The sequence below is a fragment of the Lepisma saccharinum genome, chromosome 25 (assembly GCF_977018435.1).
Source record: "Lepisma saccharinum chromosome 25, izLepSacc3.1, whole genome shotgun sequence".
Lineage (NCBI taxonomy): Eukaryota > Metazoa > Arthropoda > Insecta > Zygentoma > Lepismatidae > Lepisma > Lepisma saccharinum.
The window spans coordinates 16,371,639-16,392,468 of record NC_139253.1 but is presented as its reverse complement, the minus strand read 5'-3'; the positions used below and the strand labels follow the sequence as shown (position 1 = coordinate 16,392,468).

At 38.9% G+C, this 20,830-nt stretch overlaps 1 protein-coding gene across 5 annotated transcripts in view; it reads right to left on the bottom strand.

Moving 5' to 3' along the window:
• LOC145978541 (uncharacterized) overlaps positions 1-20,830 on the bottom strand; it is a 250,254-nt gene that overhangs the window by 142,307 nt on the left and 87,117 nt on the right. For all 5 annotated transcript variants that reach the window (XM_083111205.1, XM_083111206.1, XM_083111200.1 and 2 more), the window contains one exon: positions 6,359-6,485. In XM_083111205.1, the coding sequence (XP_082967331.1) occupies positions 6,359-6,484 (126 nt within the window). In that variant the 5' untranslated portion in view covers position 6,485. The remainder of the gene's footprint in view (positions 1-6,358; positions 6,486-20,830) is intronic.

Sequence of the window (20,830 nt, the reverse complement as noted above, 5' to 3'; positions counted from 1 at the left end):
ACGACACCTCGACTGGAAGTTTGGCGATGATGTCTTCGAAAAACCGGTATGATATTCCAAATTCTGAAAAAAATACATCTGCTTGGAATTCCTTCTAGAGCATTAACGGGAATCTTTATGTGGTTTACTTTCGTCCTTGTATAGATACAAGCACTAGTCTAATAGGCTTACGTAGCAACGAAACTATTGGGAACATCTAGAACAACAGTAAAAGGAAACCACACGAAGATTCAAGCAAATGCTCTAGAATCAGGCCCGTAGCCAGGCAGGGAACAAGGGGGGCTCAGCCCCCCTGGAACTGCCGTCAGCCCCCCTTTACATTAGGTAAACTATTTTGCATAATTTGTTTGCAGTGAAGAGTGAAAATTCACAACTTTAAGGATAAATCCACAGAATATGAACAGTATCTATTACATTCGCTCATTTTGTTTATGAGCAGAAGTAGCTGCAAGTATTTAGAATATTCTCTAGACTTCAGAAAGTTCTTTCATAGGGGAGCTTCTTTATCTGTTGCAACCTCCCGTTTAGACAGAAATCTGTGACTTTGATGTCATCATGCAAGTTCCCTCCGCATCTGCGTCAAAGGTCAACAACAGCTCCCAAGTTTTGGGAAAGAAGGGGAGTTTAATTGCTTCGGTCGGGGGTGGAATATACTGTAGGCACTGTGATTAAATATTGTGCGTTTTTTGTGTGTGATATACATATCTGGATCATCTAAAATACAGGGTGTCCCACGAACGGCGCAACTGGGAATTAAGAGTGGCGTTACTTTGTAACCGAAACCTGTACATACATAAGTCATACACCAAATGTTAGCCCTGTCCAAGTAGATATTTTTAAACATAGAAACAACAAATGGGGTGCAGTGTTGTTCATGCAGTGTTGCCAAATGTAAGTGAAAGTGTAAATTTATTTTTCCACAAAGCATGGAAAATTGCATGTCAAACATTCGTACGGAAATTTGGACGTCAATTTCCACCTTGGGTAGGTGGACTATTTCGCCATCTATAGTTCAGAGAAGAAAACCGATCGTTTTCGCGTATAGCCAATCCTGAAATGCCTCGTAAAGGCGTACCGGTCCAAATGGGTGTTTTAAAAAAATTATGAGGTACAGTGGCAACACTGTTGATGTTTGAAGGCAACAAAAGGTGTGTTTAGTGATGGTCTATGACATGGAAATACTGGAAACAGGAAAAAAAGAAAATGAAAATTTAGTGATGGTCTATGACATGGAAATACTGGAAACAGGAAAAAAAGAAAATGAAAATTTAGTGATGGTCTATGACATGGAAATACTGGAAACAGGAAAAAAAGAAAATGAAAATTTTCTTTTTTTCCTTTTTACCAGTATTTCCATGTCATAGACCATCACTAAACACACCTTTTGTTGCCTTCAAACATCAACAGTGTTGCCACTGTACCTCATAATTTTTTTAAAACACCCATTTGGACCGGTACGCCTTTACGAGGCATTTCAGGATTGGCTATACGCGAAAACGATCGGTTTTCTTCTCTGAACTATAGATGGCGAAATAGTCCACCTACCCAAGGTGGAAATTGACGTCCAAATTTCCGTACGAATGTTTGACATGCAATTTTCCATGCTTTGTGGAAAAATAAATTTACACTTTCACTTACATTTGGCAACACTGCATGAACAACACTGCACCCCATTTGTTGTTTCTATGTTTAAAAATATCTACTTGGACAGGGCTAACATTTGGTGTATGACTTATGTATGTACAGGTTTCGGTTACAAAGTAACGCCACTCTTAATGCCCAGTTGCGCCGTTCGTGGGACACCCTGTAGTATGGGGTGTGTTAGGGATAATTTCAGTATCAGTCAATTAACACTTCAAGAGATGTTTTAAACGATGTAGAAAAATGTAGTATATGATATTTATAAATGAATGAGCGCACCCCACACATAATTTACCTTCATTTAATATATTTTTTTTAAATTGACTTGGTTTACAAAGCTCCCCCCGATAACCCGTGAGCCCCCACTGGAGATCAATTCTAGCTACGGGCCTGTCTAGAATGAATTCTTCTAAGCAGATGTAATTTTTCAGAAGTTGAATATCACATCGGTTTTCAAAAAGAGGGGAAATTTCGTAGACCGTTTCGCTGATGTCGGTCAAGGGTTTACCCGAGCCTTAAGACCTTATATGCACAGTCACCACTAAAAACTCGCGACATGATGTTTCGTACAATGTAAATTAGGCTACAACTTAAAGTTGTGCCGCAAAGATTCCACATATCTGTCTCTCTCTCACAGTGGAATATATCAGCACCATACTCCGACTACATTTGCCCCCCCCCCCCAACAGATGCGTATTGATGTGAGGCTGGGTGAGCCCAGAGCTGTCTAGGAATCGAACCCAGGTCTCCCAAACGACACTCAGCAACGACATACCAACAATAACAACAAAAATGAATTTCAGATCAAAAGTGGTGTACAAAAGAAAGTAAAGTGGTGAATGAATTCAGCGTTTACATTCTATCAGATTTGGTAAATAACAAAGTCTTAATGAGGATGTAAGGGGTGACACATTCTAAAGACACCCAAATGTTAATCTAGTACAGCCTGGACTACAATTTGCATACTAGCGAGGCTCTAGCCTCTGAACTTGTGGCAGTAAAGTAAACCAAATCAATCTAATCAAAGTTTTAACCCAACATTTATATTGATGATTTGGTATCGCGACCAGAATTTTACAGTGACACTTAGCAGGCGCAGAGGGGGGTTCTAATAAGAAAAAGACAAATGTCTTTGAAAAAAGCCATGAACTCGAAAAAAAATAAGACACTAGAATATGACTACACACATGATTATTAACTGACATACTGACTACAGGTTGGCAGTTGTAACGAACACGATAAATGTGCATAAAAATTGTGCAGAAAATTTTCAAATATTGTCTATGCATACACATAGGTCCAATGGACATAGTGTTATATTTTAAATTTGTTACAGTATTCTTTCTTTTTTAAGGGAAAGCTGACGTCACATATTAGAATGAAAGTTGTGAAATAACAACAAGACTTTTACAGTTTCGATTCCTCATTTTCCCCTATATTTAAGCATAGGCACTTTGCGGAATCTTCTGAAAACGAGTTATATTTGACGATTTGATATGGCAAAAGATTCCAACGAACTAAAAGTAAAATAATAATCAACCCATGATGAGCAAAACATCACATTTCAATCTGACTTTGTTCCCAAAAGTAACTTCCGCCCTACATAGGACGTTCTATCTGAGTTAACCCTCCTTGGGGGACTGGGTACACGGCCAGGTAGAAATGGGAGTTTAGAACAGATGCCAATAACAGGTGTAGTTCGTGTTACCAGACCTTTCAAATGACGTCACATCCGCCAGGAATTCTATTCCCCCTATATGGTACACATTGTGCTTGCAAACCTACGGTTCGAAATCGATAAACATAATTAGGTAAAAAAAGAAAGAAACATAATTCAATATTTTGATGAACACTGCACCTCTGCCCTTGCAAAATCTGCATGAGCGAAATTGAAAATTGTCGATCAAAATAAGTTCCTTGTATTTTAAATATTTATTGTGTGCCATTCGAAGCACATTCGATTGACTTATAGGATCTAATATTGCCATATGCTGGATCGACAATTCTACCTTAGATCTGAATTTCATGCATACAGTGAAGAATTGAAACTTGATGATGAACAATTGCGTCAGTGAAATTAATTTTCAATAATTAATGAACACAATTTAGTACGCAATTAAGTTGCATATACGAGTATATCAAACTGAAATCCAGTTCGACTATACGGAAAACATTATTATAGGCGTGAATATGTAGGGATAATAGTTGTTTTTGTGTTCAATATTTAAAAATAAATTTATTGAATGATTGATCTATTTCTTGTAATACTTGTCCATTTGATGCTCTAATAAATTTGAGTGTTTGTCTTAAGTCTACTTTATGCACGGATTGGCTAATCGGGACGGGACCTACAGTTTAAAGTGGTATACGAACGCTATGTGCCTCCAACGTACCGAACCCGGGACCCCTTGCTTACAAGGCGACGACATTACCACCACCTCATCCGGGAGGCGGTGCTCTCAAAAATATTGAATAAGTAAAATACATTGTTTAATATTCATCGCACGTTAACTTGAGAATTGTCTGCCTAAATTGTCGGTTTTCTGCTGAAGATGAATTGATGAGGAGTGCATAGACTTTAGAATCCCTGACTTCACAGCATATTACTCTAACAGCTACGCCAATGACCCTGGGCCGTCGTATTACCATAACGGCCAATTAATGTACATTAACGATACATAATTGCAATCACGAATTGCTGCAGAAACTGTGATATCTTCGAAGTTCGAACTCCGCTAGAAACAAGAAGACAACATCACTGTTCTATATAAAGAAAGGCAGCCATTTATAATGAGGAATTACAACTGTCATTGAGTACCAAGCACAAGAGCCCTAGAAACACATTAAGAGCTAGCATGGCGGCATCCGTAAGGGTAAAACGTTAACCAGCTCTTTGTTGTCACATCCTAGCCTTTTAAACGCGTCTGCTGGAGGAGTCGAAAGAAAACGACCCTTTGTTGCTGGAAGAGGGCTCTCGGGACTGACTTCCAGGATATGGGGTCTAAAAAAAGAGGTCTTTGTCAGCATCTGTTGCAGTCTCGCGGGGGCATTCTTTTAACAAGGTTCTGCATCTCAGAAACAGCTGTTGTCCTTCAATGGGGATCTATGTATCTGCGAAGAAAACAGAACACGATGTGTATAGACCAAGAATGTGCAATTGTTTTCGATTCGAATCGATTGATTAATCGATAACGGCCCATAATTTTATCGATATATATCTTAAAATATATTTTATTGTGGCGGAGTGGTTATCACAGCACGCTACGACGTCAGAGGTCTCGAGTTCGAATTCCGGACTGGGCATGGGGTGTTTTTTGTGAGTGCTCCTTCATCAATTTCATCAAATCATCACTCATCCTCATCTTCGCGATTAGCCAAAAGGGGCAGAAAAGCGAAGTAAAATAAACATAATCAATCAATCAATATTTTATTGTGAACGTGGCAGCAGTGACTACAGTGTGAGGGTGTCGGATCCAGACATATCCCTTCTGGTGTATAGCCAGTGCTATATTTCTTAGATCTTACATTATTTTGGCTTTTCCGAAATTTCTCTCGCTTTGAAAGGCCCAACGATATTCAAAAGTCTGAAAAATTACAATTTGTGAATTGTGAATCTTTATATTTGTATTTGAGTTGCTTCTTCAAATCCACTTTATGCACAGATAGGATAATCTGAAGTGGATCTATATAGTTTAAAGTGTGATCCAAACCATTATGTGCCTCCATCGGGTACAGAACCCGGGATCCCTTGAGCACCGATGTTTGGAAATAAATGAAGAAAAATAACTGTAAAGACATTCTATATAGAACATGAGCCAAGAGCCTGGCTCAAGAAAAAATGAAGTTGATTTTCATTTCCAAATCCTGGAAGAAGGAAAAAATCCAAGTTTTTGGAATTACTGGCTGCCATTTTAAAAATCTACGGACTAATCCACAATTTCCATATGGGTGGGAATCTTGGTTTACTATGAGGGATCCATGACCAAATGAAATGTACTTTTTGCCATTCCAATAAAAAGCTGAAACTCGCCTATGATGCCTAATCTCAGAACTCACTTCTGACCAATTCTCAAAAACGAACACAACTTCGAGTTGTAGTGACGATCTTCAGAATTTCCATCTGTGTATAGCATACTGTATATTTGTGTGAGAGAAACCATGTTATAAATTTCGTACTTGGATCTGGGCGATTTGAAAGATGTGGCCTATTCCAAGTATTGGCAAAATCTTCCCGGAGTGGAGAGGAGAAAGAGTCGCTGTAAACCTAAATTTAAGTCACGATCACTCTTTGAAAACAAACCGATAAATTCTCTCCGTTCTATACCAATACCTTCTTACAAGCAGGCCTGCGCACAGGGGTTTGACGTCATCACAGGTAGGTAATGTAAACCATAGATTGCTGTACAACCAACGGCAAAAATAATAGGTAGGAAACACTGTTCATCACTATTTTCATTCTTTTTTATATGGAAAGAAATTCTGTTGACATTTTTATTTCAATTCATGATCATCACATTGTGAAACACATACTGAACGAAAGTAGTGATGGATAATTCGTCTACCATTACTTTTGCCATAGCGTGTACGAAGGCATTGGATAAGCACGTTCGTACTAATGCCATGCTCAATTTAATACAGTGAAGCATATGACCAAACCTTCCATGCAAAATGTGCAATGAAGCTGAATGTTAGAGTGAAAAAAAAAATATCAACCTACCTGAACTATGACGTCACACTCTTCTCGGCCGACAAAAATCATGGTTTCGTTGAGTGGAAAGTAAAACTGAGATCCTGGTTGTACCAGCAACCATCTCCACTTCCCCACCTCTCCCCCTTCATCCATCCTGGAAATAAAGTAATTACTTATTATTATAATGATTGTATTGTTTCCGATTTCACTATGGGCGTCCGCAGGATTCTTTCCAGGGAGGGGCAAGCAAGACATTTTTTTTCCGGAGGGGGCAAAAGAGACACATTTTCCCCCAAAATAGTGTTGTTCCCTCAAAACACATTGCTTCAATTTGAATGTATCATGTTCATGCAATAATTTACATATATTATTGTGGCTGAAATGAAATTATATTTGTGAAATATATAATTTTTGGTTGACTTTCATTTTCCAGAGGGGGACGGGGGCGTGGCTCCCCCTTCCGGACGTCCAATTGATTTTATGTGTTTTTTTTTAGGTTTCGGCTATACATACAAGACTTCCATTATAACATCCATATAAAATCAGTTTTCGTTATTTACCAGTAATTCGCAGTAACTAAATATCTGAACAGTTCAATGCCAAATTTGAATATGTGACTTAGGTGAATTAATGTTATAGAAAATTTTATTTTTAAAATAAAACAAATAAATTTCTAGCTGTTAAACTGGTTCATAGAGAGAATTATATACACTGCACGATTTGTGAGAATTGAAATTATGTCCAGATATGTGGAATCACATTCCCTGGGTCCAAGTCTGATTGGGTGGTTTCAGCTTGAAGTCCACTTTTTGCACAGATATGCTCATCAGGACTGAACCTACAGTTTGAAGTGAGAAGCATTATGTGCTTCAATCTGGTATGGAACCCGAGACCCCTTAATTACAAAGCGACGACATTGCCGCTACACAATAGGGGAGGACCTTAATTGATTGATGACTGCTACCCAGTGGCGGCGTTTAGGGGGTGTGGGGGCAGTTTCCAACTTTTTGCCCCGCGGTATTGACTCTTAATGCTAAGCCTTGTGTACCACAAGAAAGGAAAGTGTTCTTGACCCCGCCTCTTTTTGGCACCCACTTTCCGCTACTGGTGCTACCTTCATTTTTACTTAATTCTATTTGGCTTTTTCTCGCCTCAAAATATTAACAGTAGGCTATCAATTAGGGTTGCAAATCAACAGCTTTGCGTCCTACGTTGTCCTTTCCCATCTTGAATAAATGTACCAATTTGTATGTTCAAGTTCTGGCACTTCGTTATGATTTTTATGAACATAAGGTATTATAATCCAAATGCCCTAATTTTGTAAGGCAAATCCCTAAATATACTTACTTTCTTCTTTAAAGCAAAACTTTTTGCAGTCAACTGGTTACATATAGCTATTAATTAAGGAGGTTAATGAAGCAATGAGGTTCTTCATGCAACGCTGGCAAATTTATATTCGTTATCAGAAAATTTTATATCACTGTTCTGTCGATGTCGCCAGCCGGCCTCCGTGGCGGAGTGGTTAGCACAGCGCGCTATGACGCTAGGTTCGAATTCCGGCGTGCGCATGGGTGCTCTTTGTGAGTGTCCCTTCTTCAATTTCATCTTATCATCGTGATTAGCCAAAAGTGGCAGAAAATGCGAAGTAAAATAAACTAAATCAATCAACTAACGGTGTTGTTAAAATGGGGATTTATACTGTCCTACATCTAACAACGTCAAATAACACCTGACATTAAAAATGTTATTACGAAAGAGAAGGGAGGAAGGCGGGGGGGTTACTGTCTGATATAATACATAATACTGTCCCTAAATGTGAGGAGCTGAAGGTTTCTAACTTTTTAAGTTACTTCATTAAAGAAAATAGTTTCCTTGGAGACTCGTACGGAAAGAGGCCTGGGGCACGAGAAATATTGAAGAACACGTGAGAAAAATTAGCAAAGACTTGAATGTATGCATACACTGGTGTATCCAGGAGGGAGGGGGAGCTAATGGAGCTACAGCCACCTCTGAAAGTTTGAGAAAATCTAAATTTTTAAAAGAAAGCAATAAAGTGGTAGATACAAATTCTGATTACCATTTCTGTTTTGAACAACTTTCAAAATTAGTGGTAATTATTTATTATTGATTCTATAATAGATAACTGCTTCTGCTACCGCCAATTTTTGGATCTAAAAGCTGTCAGAGCTCCGAATAAACGTTGAACACCTGCTCAAGCACTGCATAAATCACGTGACGTTGGTTTATCAAACAAATACACCTTACCCAAGTAACTTACAGCTCACTCGCCAGATGGCAGTGCGATCCAAGCCTGCAAAGATGCACCACACACGCAGTTGCCCTCTAGCGAGCTCAGTCCCAACTACTTGGGTACACATTTGACTTGTGCAACGTCCGACGCACTTCCAATCAAATTGTGAAAAAACATTTACCCGAAAAACATTATAGTGTTTGTTTACATTCATTACCCTCAAGCAGCATTTAAGTTCTGAAGCACAAGAAATGTATCTTTGACTGATCGATTGGCTTTATTTTACTTCGTCTTTTTTGTGCCACTTATAGCTAATTTGCGAAGATGGGGATGAGTGACATCATGACACCCGCATACATTCGAGGGTATGCGCTGAAGTCCTGGTACCTTAAATATAAACCAGGACGTCTTACCGGTTCCCCCGTTTTTATTTTATGTGTAATTTATTTATGATATTACATATTACATGTATTATAATAACTTTAAACATTGTTTGATTTATGTATTTTGATTACAAGACTTGTTCTGGTAGCCAGAACAGGCCTTACTTACAGAAGCACACAAATAAAATAAGTTCCATTTCTTTTCACTCTCAAACATCCATGGCCTGGCTGGGATTCGAACCCGGGACCCCTGGCGTCGTAGCGCGATGTACTAACCAGTCCGCCACGGGGGCCGGCAACATTTACCCGAGTATGAGACTATACAGGCAGTGACGTGCCCAGGATTTTCGAAAGTGAAGGATACGTATACTTTTATTTTTACTAACCAGTCTACATTTTGCCATATTTTTCTTACTCCGACACTTTTTTTTTCTTTTAAGGAATACTTGGGCAAAGAGAGGGAGTTATGACCCTCACCAACCCCCACTGGATACAGAAAAACTGCTGGAATTAGAGCTAGAGAATACAGTGTTTATGGTTGCTTCATAAATCTACTAATCACTGGAACTTCATACTTACACATCCGAATTTTTTAAAATAGCTAGGGCCGTCTTTAGGGGTGTGTGACGTGTGCCACCGCACAGGGTCTTGCGTTTCAGAAATCCATAAAATGTTATTGCGAAAAGAAAGAAACAAAGTAACCGACATAAGCGATACAACTCCACTTGTAATCAGCATATTTAGTTATTTGATATCAAGAGAGAAAATCTCCAATTGCAGTGGCAATACAAATGCAAAGTAAAATATAAGTAGTAAGTTACGAGAAAACATCATTATACACTATACATGTTATACAGTCCCATACACACGATTATTATTATTACTATTATATACCTACATATAAGTTATATACAATCAAAAATTCTAATTAAATACTACAAAATACTAAGACATTAACAACACAGCAGCAGAAGAAAAAGTACGAATTTTACACACCAATGTATATACATTTATTATTATTATACCTAATTAAGTGTGTGTACAGATTTTAGATAATGATTTGGGAAGAAGATTATTCATTGACAAGCATTGTTCCTACTACCGTTTTATATTCTGCACTACTAAGATCGAAATCAACTTTAAGATTATGTTCTACAGAAAAAGTTTCAAACGGTGACTACAAGGCATGATAATAATCAAATACATGTTACTGTTGCGGAACAATGTTGTGAAAAGAAAATGTCCGCCGTAGCTCCGTTGAATCTTTCGTTGCGTGTCCATTTTTTTTTTGGCAAGTATGTGTCATGTACCAGTTCATAAACTTTTGTTATCTTTCCTGATTTTCAGATAAGGAGGGTTTCAAACTGTAATTCTAATGGTGCTAGCATGCGTTAGGGCTTATTAGTGTTATTGAATGCCTGTTTCAAAGTGAAATGCCCCGGGTTCGAATCCCGGCCTGGGCGTGGATGTTCGTGAGTGTCCATTTATAAATTTCATCACATCATCACTCATCCCCATCTTCGCAATTAGCCAATAGTGGCATAAAAGCGACGTAAAATAAAGCAAATCAATCAATCAATGTGAAATGCTGTTTCAACTGCAAATTACGAAGATACCTGTGTGTATGTGATATACGAGTATAACAATAGGTAGGAATTACAAATATTAATTATTGTGAGTTTTTGTTTTTGAGTCCACATAATGCAGAGGCAGGGTAATCAGGACTGGACCTACAGTTTCAAGTGGGATCCAAACCACTGTGTACCTCCATCGGGTATCGAACCTATGATTACAAGGCAACGGCGCTACCAGTACACCATCGGGGAGGGCCTGCAATATTAATTTTCATTATTTGATATTATTATTATTATTGAAAACCGTGTGGATATTTACGACAAATGCAAAGTCATTTTCTTTTTTCAAGATATAAGAGCCTCACATTTTCTTACCGTGGCCCTCACACCAGCATTCTTTTGAATTTCAATTTCTTTTAAAAATTCTAACTTAAGGGCAGAGATGAGAGCTGGAAATAAACTAAAGACATAAAAGGCGTTCGAACCTATAAACCAGCAGCGCGTTACTCAAAACCAATACAAAATGGTGGTCAATACAGCAGATACGGGAACAGATGCGGGTTTGAAAGCATCACTTTTGTTTTTGTTATGGTGCAAGATCAGATTTACCTACGGTTGATCCAACACCACTTTTAACAGATACCCATACCGACTCCCACCGATACCGATGTTTGAAATTGTGACAATTAAAAGTTGTTGAAAATATTTATTAATATTAGTGGGTGAGTATTCCACTCCGCTTATAAAAATTAAGGCATTTTGCTTTAAAATATTTTAAAAAAATGCATCGTGATATAATAATGTAATCGCAAATTTTGGATAACTTCCAGGTTAACTAGACTGCGAAATTGTCGCTTTTGTGATTTATCTACCCCCACAAAAAATGACCAATTCACGGTCATTTTGGCTCGAAATTTACCCTTACGCCAACAAAATCGGAACTTACAACCCCTTCACGGATGGAAAATTCTGGATAAACCCCCTGGAGTCATGCGGTATTCTTGCGGATCCCGCGAACGATCAAAACGCCGGGAAAGTATCGGCTAGTACCTTTAAATAAAATCGAATATACTTTCCGATATCATCGGAATCGGTTTCGGCTCATCCCTAGATGAAACAATCAGGTTACACACCTGCTCAATTCGTTCATCAACCGAATTGGACCAGTTCGATCACGTCATAAGCCACGCAAACTGATTGCGTAAGATGCAATCCTTATCCTTTCACCCACACAAACGTCACGTTGGCAAATAATGCCTCTCTCCGCTCTCGAGAACGATCACTTTTGGTAAATTGTAAATAGCTCAGTGCACTGAGAGTAATCGGGACTAAAAATAACACTTTTACGTACGAAAATCCCATTCCTGTATACATTTAGGCGTAATTATATTCATGGCATACCTCTGGTGCGGAAAGTGAGCTCATATGCTCCAAGTACAGGAAAGCTGGACGTGAACAAAATTCGCGGCTTTTCTTAAACTGGAACTTTCAGAATACACACGCTTGCTTTGTGAATTTTAAAATATTGGATAGCAAATGAAACAATGTTGGTCCAACTTCTACAGTCGACGAAAATATCTTGTTAGCCTTCGTTCAGTTGGTACAAGAATTTTGAACACCTCCATTTACGTAAGAAATAATGCCCTCCCCTTTCTTAGCTTAAAAGTTTCCTCGGCTTGAAAATAGTAGCCATATAATATTGTTTATTAACGGCGATAAAAACACACTACATGGAATTTCGAAGAGAAAATACCAGGGGGTATCTGTCCCCCTCCCCTTCGCAAGCCTATACTTTTTTGCACTTATTGTTAATTTATTGCTTAGTACATTTTTTTTAAAAAAAAGATACAAAACAAACTTAACTAAGAGCTTCATTGTATGTTCTCAGCACTGTGTAATAAATTACTTCATAGATCATTAAGGGGTTAGATGAATAAGGGACGTGTGAATAATTTCTTTGTACTTGGCGACGCTTTTCTAGGTTAAAGGAAATAGATGAATGAACAAACGAGACCGAGAACCAGACCGACTTCTACGAGACAAGACGAGATGGTGCCGAGTCTTTTGTCAGCACAAAATATGTATTGGTGTGGGTAACCTTGACTGGGTATTAATGAGTTCCTAATGCTAAAAAAAAACACCATTGGAAATCAATTGCTCCAAAAACACACCACTGGAAATCAATTTCCTACAGATAGCTGCCACGCACTTCTGCTGGTATGATCATACGAATACTGGAGCGAAGATAAATCACGACGAAGACAAAAAACTCGGCAGCCATTTAACCAATCAGCGAAGTGAGGAGCGCCGTGCAATAATGCACACTCAAATGCCAAGGCTAGAACAACTTCACACGCACGTGTGCACCAGCTAGTTTCATTGTAAACACGTACAGCAAAGAAACAATGAAGCTGGAAGGTCGGGCTGAATCAAGAACAGAATCGAATCAACGAACACGTGAGGTGTGTTACTAGCACTGTGGCCTTGCGTTTGGAAGGACGCTGGTAACATCTCGGTGGTTTGACGTGCGCTTGAGAATTCTCGCTTCAATTCACAAATAGTTTATGCTAATTTTGACAAGGATTTCTGCACTCTCTGGAACTAAGTGCTGTAATAGTTTCCTTGGAGAAGACCGCGGATGCACAATTTCTCTCCTGTGCATATCCAGCTTCAATATTAACATGGCTGCCATAGTTATTAGTCTGCAATCAGCCGCATCACGTATGTGCAGTCGTTAAAAGAAATACTAATCCCCCATGATTGATTGATTGATTTGCTTTATTTTACTTAGTTTTTTGTGCCACTTTTGGCTAATTTGCGAAGATGAGGACGAGTGATGACATGATGAAATTGATGAATGGCTACTCACAAACATACATACCCAGGCAGGGATTCGAACCCTGGACCCCTAGCGTCGTAGCGCGATGTGCTAACCACTCCGCCACGAGGGCCTGCACTTCCCCCTTGAGACTACTGGTAAGCTCTATGGGGGAAGTATTTTCTTTCCTTAACTGTACACAGCACAAGTCCTCTGGAATCACGAATTGTGGATCTGATATCCGAATCCCGAGGTCAATATCCCAATCCCGAATCTTGGATTCGATAACCTAATTCTGAATACTATATCCAAATCCCTAACTCTGGATGCGATATCCAAATCTCGATTGCAATATCAGAATCCCGAATCCTGGAAGCGATATTCTAATCCCGAATCCTGGATGCAATATTCAAATTCTGAATCCTGGATGCGATTTCTGAATCTCGAATCCTGTATGCGATAATCGATTCCCGAATCCTGGATACGATATTCAAATACCGAATCCTGGATGCGATATGCGAATCCAGAATAAAATATCCAAATCCCGAATCATGGATGAACTGTCTGGATCACAAATCCTTAGATGCTATCCAAATCCCGATCCTGGATAAAATATCCGGATCGCGATGGATGCGATATTCGAATCACGAATCGTGGATGAAATATTCCAATCCCGAATCCTGGATGAAATATCCGAATCTCGAGTATGGATGCAACATCCGAGTCCCAAATCCCTAATGCAATTATTCCAATTCAGAAACTTGGATGCAATATCTAAAATTCTGGATGCGATTTCCGAATATCGGATTGAAAGTGTTATTCGCATCCGCCCAACCTTAGTATACACCAGTGGTTCTCAAACTTTTTTCTCATTGCACCCTTAAGTCGTAACTAAACGTCTAATGTACCCCATCATATGTTTATCGGAATAGTGGGATTTAGGGACTTTTTCTGGCTGCTTGATTCGTGGGGCGTTCCTTATCTGTTGGAGGCTTGTATTTGCAACAGAGCAAAATGGCATTCGGGCTGTATGTGGAAAGATGGTAAACAAATAAGCATTAGAATCCTATATTTATTATTTTATTGGGTGCTCCTACGTTTACAATCTTCATTATTAATTATGTGAAACACATGTATGATAAGAAGTACATAAACAACTTTATAACTTTTATACGTATATTTGTTCCAGAATTGTTGAAAAAAGTAAAGAACAAAAAAAAGTTTGTAAACAAACTGTCAAGCACAATTTTGGAGTTTTTATTGTGAATCCTGAGAGTTTCATATGAAAGAAATATAAGAGTGTCAGTGACAAAATCAGCCTTATTTTCCTGGTGAGTGTCAAAGCTATGAAGTCTGCTCTACACACCTGCAGCAAAAATGTTGTCGTGTGGGTATTCTCAACATTTCTCTTCCGAGTTGATCGCGTACCCCCTTCAAGTCGTTCATGTACCCATGGGGGTACGCGTATCATGAGAACCACTGGTTTACACTATACTTATTTATTTATTTATTTATTTATTTGTATGAAAGTACAATCCCAAATTGGTTCCATACAAGGATATAAGGAACAGAAAATTAACAAGATTACAGCGTTGTAAAAATATGTAAAGATAGCGACCACCAGGCACACGGTTAAGTTCTGAGTTAAGTTCACATACATGTTGACAAAACAAAAAGTAATTAAGAATTGGAAAGAGAAGACAAAACAATGAGAAAGAAACTATAAAAAGAACAGAATACTCGTTACATAACAACAATACATAATACAAGGGTGGTATATCGTAAAGTATACCACATATTTGGTTACAATGCCTTTATACATGTTCACATAATATGTTTGCTTTTAGGTCTAAATAGATCAATGTCAGGGGACTATACTGTACAACACGCACATCCTCCTCATGGGATCCTCGTTCTACCATGGAATTTGGAAGAGGTCATTTCTGGGTCTTAATTTTGAGTATGGAACATAAAAGTTTATTTTTGCGAGAAGTGAGGAGGAGTCTGTTTTTCCATTGAAGAGTTTGGGAAGGAAGGTTAACTGGTGCATCTGTCTTCTTTTGTCAAGGGACCGGACACTCAGCATGTTGCGTAAGATGTCACCTGAAGTGAATTTAGGATAAATGCCATCTAATTTATATACTAAATACCTTAAGGATTTATTTTGGAGTTTCTCTATTTTTTCGATTTCTTTTATGAATAACGGGTCCCAAACGACTGAGGCATATTCAAGTTTTGATCTGACAAATGTATAGTAAAGTAGCAAAAAGGTTTCTTTTTTCTTAAACTGGCTACCCTCTCATCACAAATCCTAGGTTCATGTGTGCTTCACTGAGATGCACGCAGTGTGTGCCTGAAAATTTAAAGTTTTGTCAAATGTGATTCCAAGATCAGTTGCAGTATTCTCTCTTAGGATTTCTACGTCAGAAATGCTATATGAGTATTGGATGGGATGTTTCTTACGTGTGAATGATACTACTTTGCATTTCTTGAGATTGAGATTAACCTTGTTGTTCTTGCACTAATCAAGTACTTCGTTAAGTTCGTCTTGTAGTTTCGTGCAGTCGTGATCGCTTGTAATGTGTTTGAAAATTTTGACATCGTCAGCAAAGATTAACTTTTCCGAGTTAATTAATGAAAATCAAGTACAGCAGGGGGCCTAGGTTCGAACCTTGGGGGACACCAGAGCTGGCTAATATGAAGCAAGTAGTTTTATAAGTTGCGGGGAGAGGCAGATGTAGGCTACTTTCTGAATAAAAGTATCGTGGTGTACCGTGTCGAAGGCATTTGAGAAGTCCGGGTATATAACATCGACTTGTCCTTTATCGTCAATAGTTGACGCAACGTAATTTGTTAATTCGACGAGATTAGTCATAGTTGAACGGTTTTGTACAAATCCATGCTGGTGTGGAGGAAGGATAGGTTTGGACATACAGAAACACATGAAGGAAGGATACCCACCCCAAATGTTGATCTAACTATTTAAACAGTTAAATCACTAAGAAATTAGAAACGTTACTAGAAAACTGAAAACACTATCCTAGGTGACCGATAGGAAAGATTATGCTCACAAAGGAGAAAACGCTCCACAGCAGCTTTTTTACCGACGGCCTCTTTTAAGGTCTGTGAAAACCCTGCATAAATTGCCAAACAACAACAAAAAAAAACTTCCCCCGTCCCCGAAGAAATCCCCATTGCATAATTTTCCAATTTTCCCACGAAATAACAGGTACGGCCGTATCTTGTAGATACGGGCTTCAAGCCGTTATTAAATTCTTTATAAAGGTCAAGCAAGTGAAAGCACGATCCTCGAGGAAAGGAAAATATTTGCACATTAGAGAACGAGGAAGGCCGTGATGACAAGAACAACACTACGTAATTTCAGAACGAGCTAGTCACGCCACAGCACACTTCTCGCAGTTTATACCCAGAGAAGAGAATTGTCGAAATGTCTTCTGGTAAAACATAATTTCATAGATTTAAAAAATATATATATATATTTTATGTACTAAAACAAAAACGTAAATTTTACTTAATCAACAGTTAATGATTTTTCATAAGGTTCGGCAAGCATATGCGAACTTTTATATTTACGATACGTTTTCAATTAATAATGTACAGGGTCCATAAAATGATCCATACAAATTTAGAACGTATAGTACACGTGATTTTTCATACCTAACGGTCCAACCTATTTGATTGATTGATTTGGTGTTTTAAATTTATGCGCAGTAAGAAGGCTAATCGGGACTGGACCTACAGTTTAAAGTGGGATCCGAATCACTTGTGCCTCCACCGGGTATCGAACCCGGGACCCCTTGATTACAAGGCGACGACGCTACCACCAAGCTACCTATTTCTTAAAACTTATATCTGGTCTCTTGTTCAGGCTATGCAAGTGAGTGTATGTGTGCTCTATTCACTGTTGCAATAAAAATGCTTTTTCAACAGTTCAATAGATAAAATTTGATGGATTTTGAATTTAAAATTATGAAAACCGATTGAGATGGTTCATTTTCAATTCACATACATTTTTTCATAATTTTCCATACTTTCAAATTAAAAATACATCAAATTGTTTCTCTTTAAGTATTTTAACGAGATTTTGATTCTTAGTAGGATGTATTGTTAATCTGATGAAAAATTATTATTCCATATAATTACACACCAGTTTTAGGGCTTGAAAAGATTACCTTGGGACGAGCCAAAAAGAAATACAGATCTTCTTAAATGCAATTTACATATTTCATAATTTTGTACGTACACGTTTTAGTTTGTTTATAAGTCCACTTTATGCACAGGAAGGCTAATCGGGAATTAACATGAAGTTTAATGTGGATCCGAACCACTATGTGCCACCAGCAGGTATCGAACCCGGGATCCCTTGATTACAACGACGTTACTACTACGCCATTGGGGAGGCACTTGAGGCACACGCGATGACAATTAAAATGAGTATTTATGGTGATAGTACAGTACAGTAAGATATGTAGCAAAGTGAGATGAGGAAAATTGATAAATTCGTATTGGCAGATGCTTCTGAAGGGATAACAGCAGAACAAAAGCAGTAGAATTCTCAAGGAATGTTGGGGATGCTTCTTACGTGAATCTCACTAGCACTCCGCAGGAAACCCATGTTTCTACCTTTCTTGGTTTCTGTGAATCACCGAAAAAACATTTGGTTTAATTCTTCTGTCCGTCACTTCTTATACAGAGTGGGCCGCGGAAAAGTAGCCCCAAATTGTTGAGCACCTGGATAATGTGCAACTACTACTTTATTATTACCATTATTACTGATAATTCAATAATCGTTTTTTACTAAAGGTTTGGTAACACACTCACTTGTCATAAGAGGTGCTACAAATGGTCCCCGTTTAAATGAACAATAAACAATACCATGGGGTACTGTTAAGCTGGGGTACTTATTCATGACGCACCCAGTAAGATTCTATTTCTTAGAATTTGAGCATTGTTAACGTTGCTTTTATACCTCATTAGATTAGTCGCGGCGATGAAAAGTGAATGTGTATATACACACACACACACACACACACACACACACACACACACACACACACACACACACACACACACACACACACACACACACACACACACACACACACACACACACACACACACACACACACACACACACACACTCTGGTCCGGATTCAAATTATTGAGACGTAGCAGAAAACCGAAGTAAAATAAACGAAATTAGTCATGGAACTGTCACAGCATACCTTTCTTACGAACTGGCACACAAAGGTGATGTACTACGTAGTATTTTCAGGGAAAAATGTAGTGTTGACTAAGACTCTCTGGCATACCGTGTCATTGCTCCACCAACTGATATACCGAGCCAGTAATGGGTGTCTTCTGTTTGTGCCAAATCCAAGGTAATTTACGTATCTACGCTTGGAGAAACTAAGCACTGTCGACGTCATCACGGTTTCAAGGGCAACAAACAGATAGCATAGCTTGAGTGTGGCGTTGAACCTTGTGCCCCTTACACGTTCGCAACCGGACATACGGCAAAGTTAAGTAGGCTGCATAACGTCAAGGCTACCTTAAATATGAGAAATGCTATTGCACGTAATGTACAGAGCAGATTCAAGTGCGAATATAAAATGGAACACGAGCCACTTTCTAGTAGTAAAAGCTATTCAAAATTCACGTCATTTCATACTTTGTTCCCCTAGAAGTATACTCTAGCAGGGTGGAAACTAACAGAATGAATGAACCTGTGCTCCTTGCGTATATATGCAATTGCTCTTGATGATGCCATAACAGCTGGATGGTAAAAGAGGAGGAAGAAATGATATTTACAATATGGTGTTTGTACACCCCTGTTCACGTAAAGTAGCACATCTTATAAGGCTGAACAGTTGAAGAATGTGCCACTTTATCTGGACACGAGTGTACACTGTCATGCTCATCAGAATTGCAGTTTTGACGCAATGGTTTCTCATCATTGAAATGACGTTACGTTCAGAACCTAGGTGTTCCAATGTTGTCGTATGTTATCATTGTCGTGGACACAGACGCACCTAAAAAGTTTCTTGAGCAAGTGTTAAGCATTGTTAATGACATTATGAGCCGGAACGAATGAATGATTTCTTTTACTTCGCATATCTGCCACTTTTGGCTAATAAAGAAGATGAGTATGAATGGTGGTAATATGCAATAGACGAAGGACAATCACAAACACATATGGACAGCACACAACACAACTCTCATAGCGGATTATACTGGACATAGGTCCAGACGCCAGAGCCTCGTTCGTCTGCAATATGCAGTCCAGGGTGTACTAAGTGGAAGTGAGGTTGACATTTGGGTATCTTCAGAAAGGGTTGCCCCTTACAACCTCCCCCCATATAAGGCGGAAAATATGTCAAAAATATTAAAAATTGTCAATAAAATATTAAAAAGGTGACGAAGGTAAAATTTATTGTATAAAAAATATACACTAAAAACGTAACGTTTTCACCATCTAACAGGGTCTTCTTCAGATGAAGATTCACAATAAATTGATGAAAGATCCATTCATCATCTTATATGTACACTCCCAGTACAGGGTCATACACAAAACAACATGAAGGCGCCAGTCCTTATCTGAGTACTTTTCCTGTGAGGAATTCCTGAGTCTGGAATCTCCTGACAGGTAATTGACACTACCTGACAGGTAATTGACACTACCTGACAGGTGCTTGACAGGTACCTGGTGAGAGAGTGCGCCTTATCAATTCCTCCACTTCTGGAGGTGAAGAGATTCCTCATTTCCTGGACTCCTTCCCTCCTCTTTTCTTTTCTTCATTATTCTTCCTTCTTCTTTCCTCCTTCCATTCTGCCATCCTTTTCACTCTTTCTAACACTCCTTTTCATTCTTTGTTGATTTTCAGTCCTCATTCTAGTTCATTATTTCTTCTTCTCCGCACGTGCCTGTAAAACGATCGGGAGTTAGTCTAACCGTCGACTGTCAGTAATACAGGCACGTTGCGCACACACAGCAGTCATGGCTCGTCCAGTGTCGAAGAGAAATGGAGGTATCGAAGCAGCTTGTTCGCATGTGTTTGTTGTATGACTTTAACGTGGGCCTGTCAGCTGCCGCATCAAGTCGCCGCATTTGCCAGGCATTGGTTCCAGAAATTCCGTTCCGGAGATGTGAGCCTTTCGGATGAACCTCGCAGCGAACGACCACATGTGTTGGATGACGAGGCCCTGAAAGCAGCCATCGAGGAGAACAGTGGTCTAACGTGTGATGAACTTGCAGAAAGGTTCCATGTTTCCGCTGAAACAGTCAGACTGCACCTGCATGGGATAGGGAAGTCATACAAGTTAAGCAAGTGGGTACCCCACACATTGTCGGCAGCCAACAAGGAACAACGAGTGACAGCCTGTTTGTCCGTGCTCACTCGGCACCTGAACACACCCATATTTGATCGCTTGCTCACTGGTGACGAAAAGTGG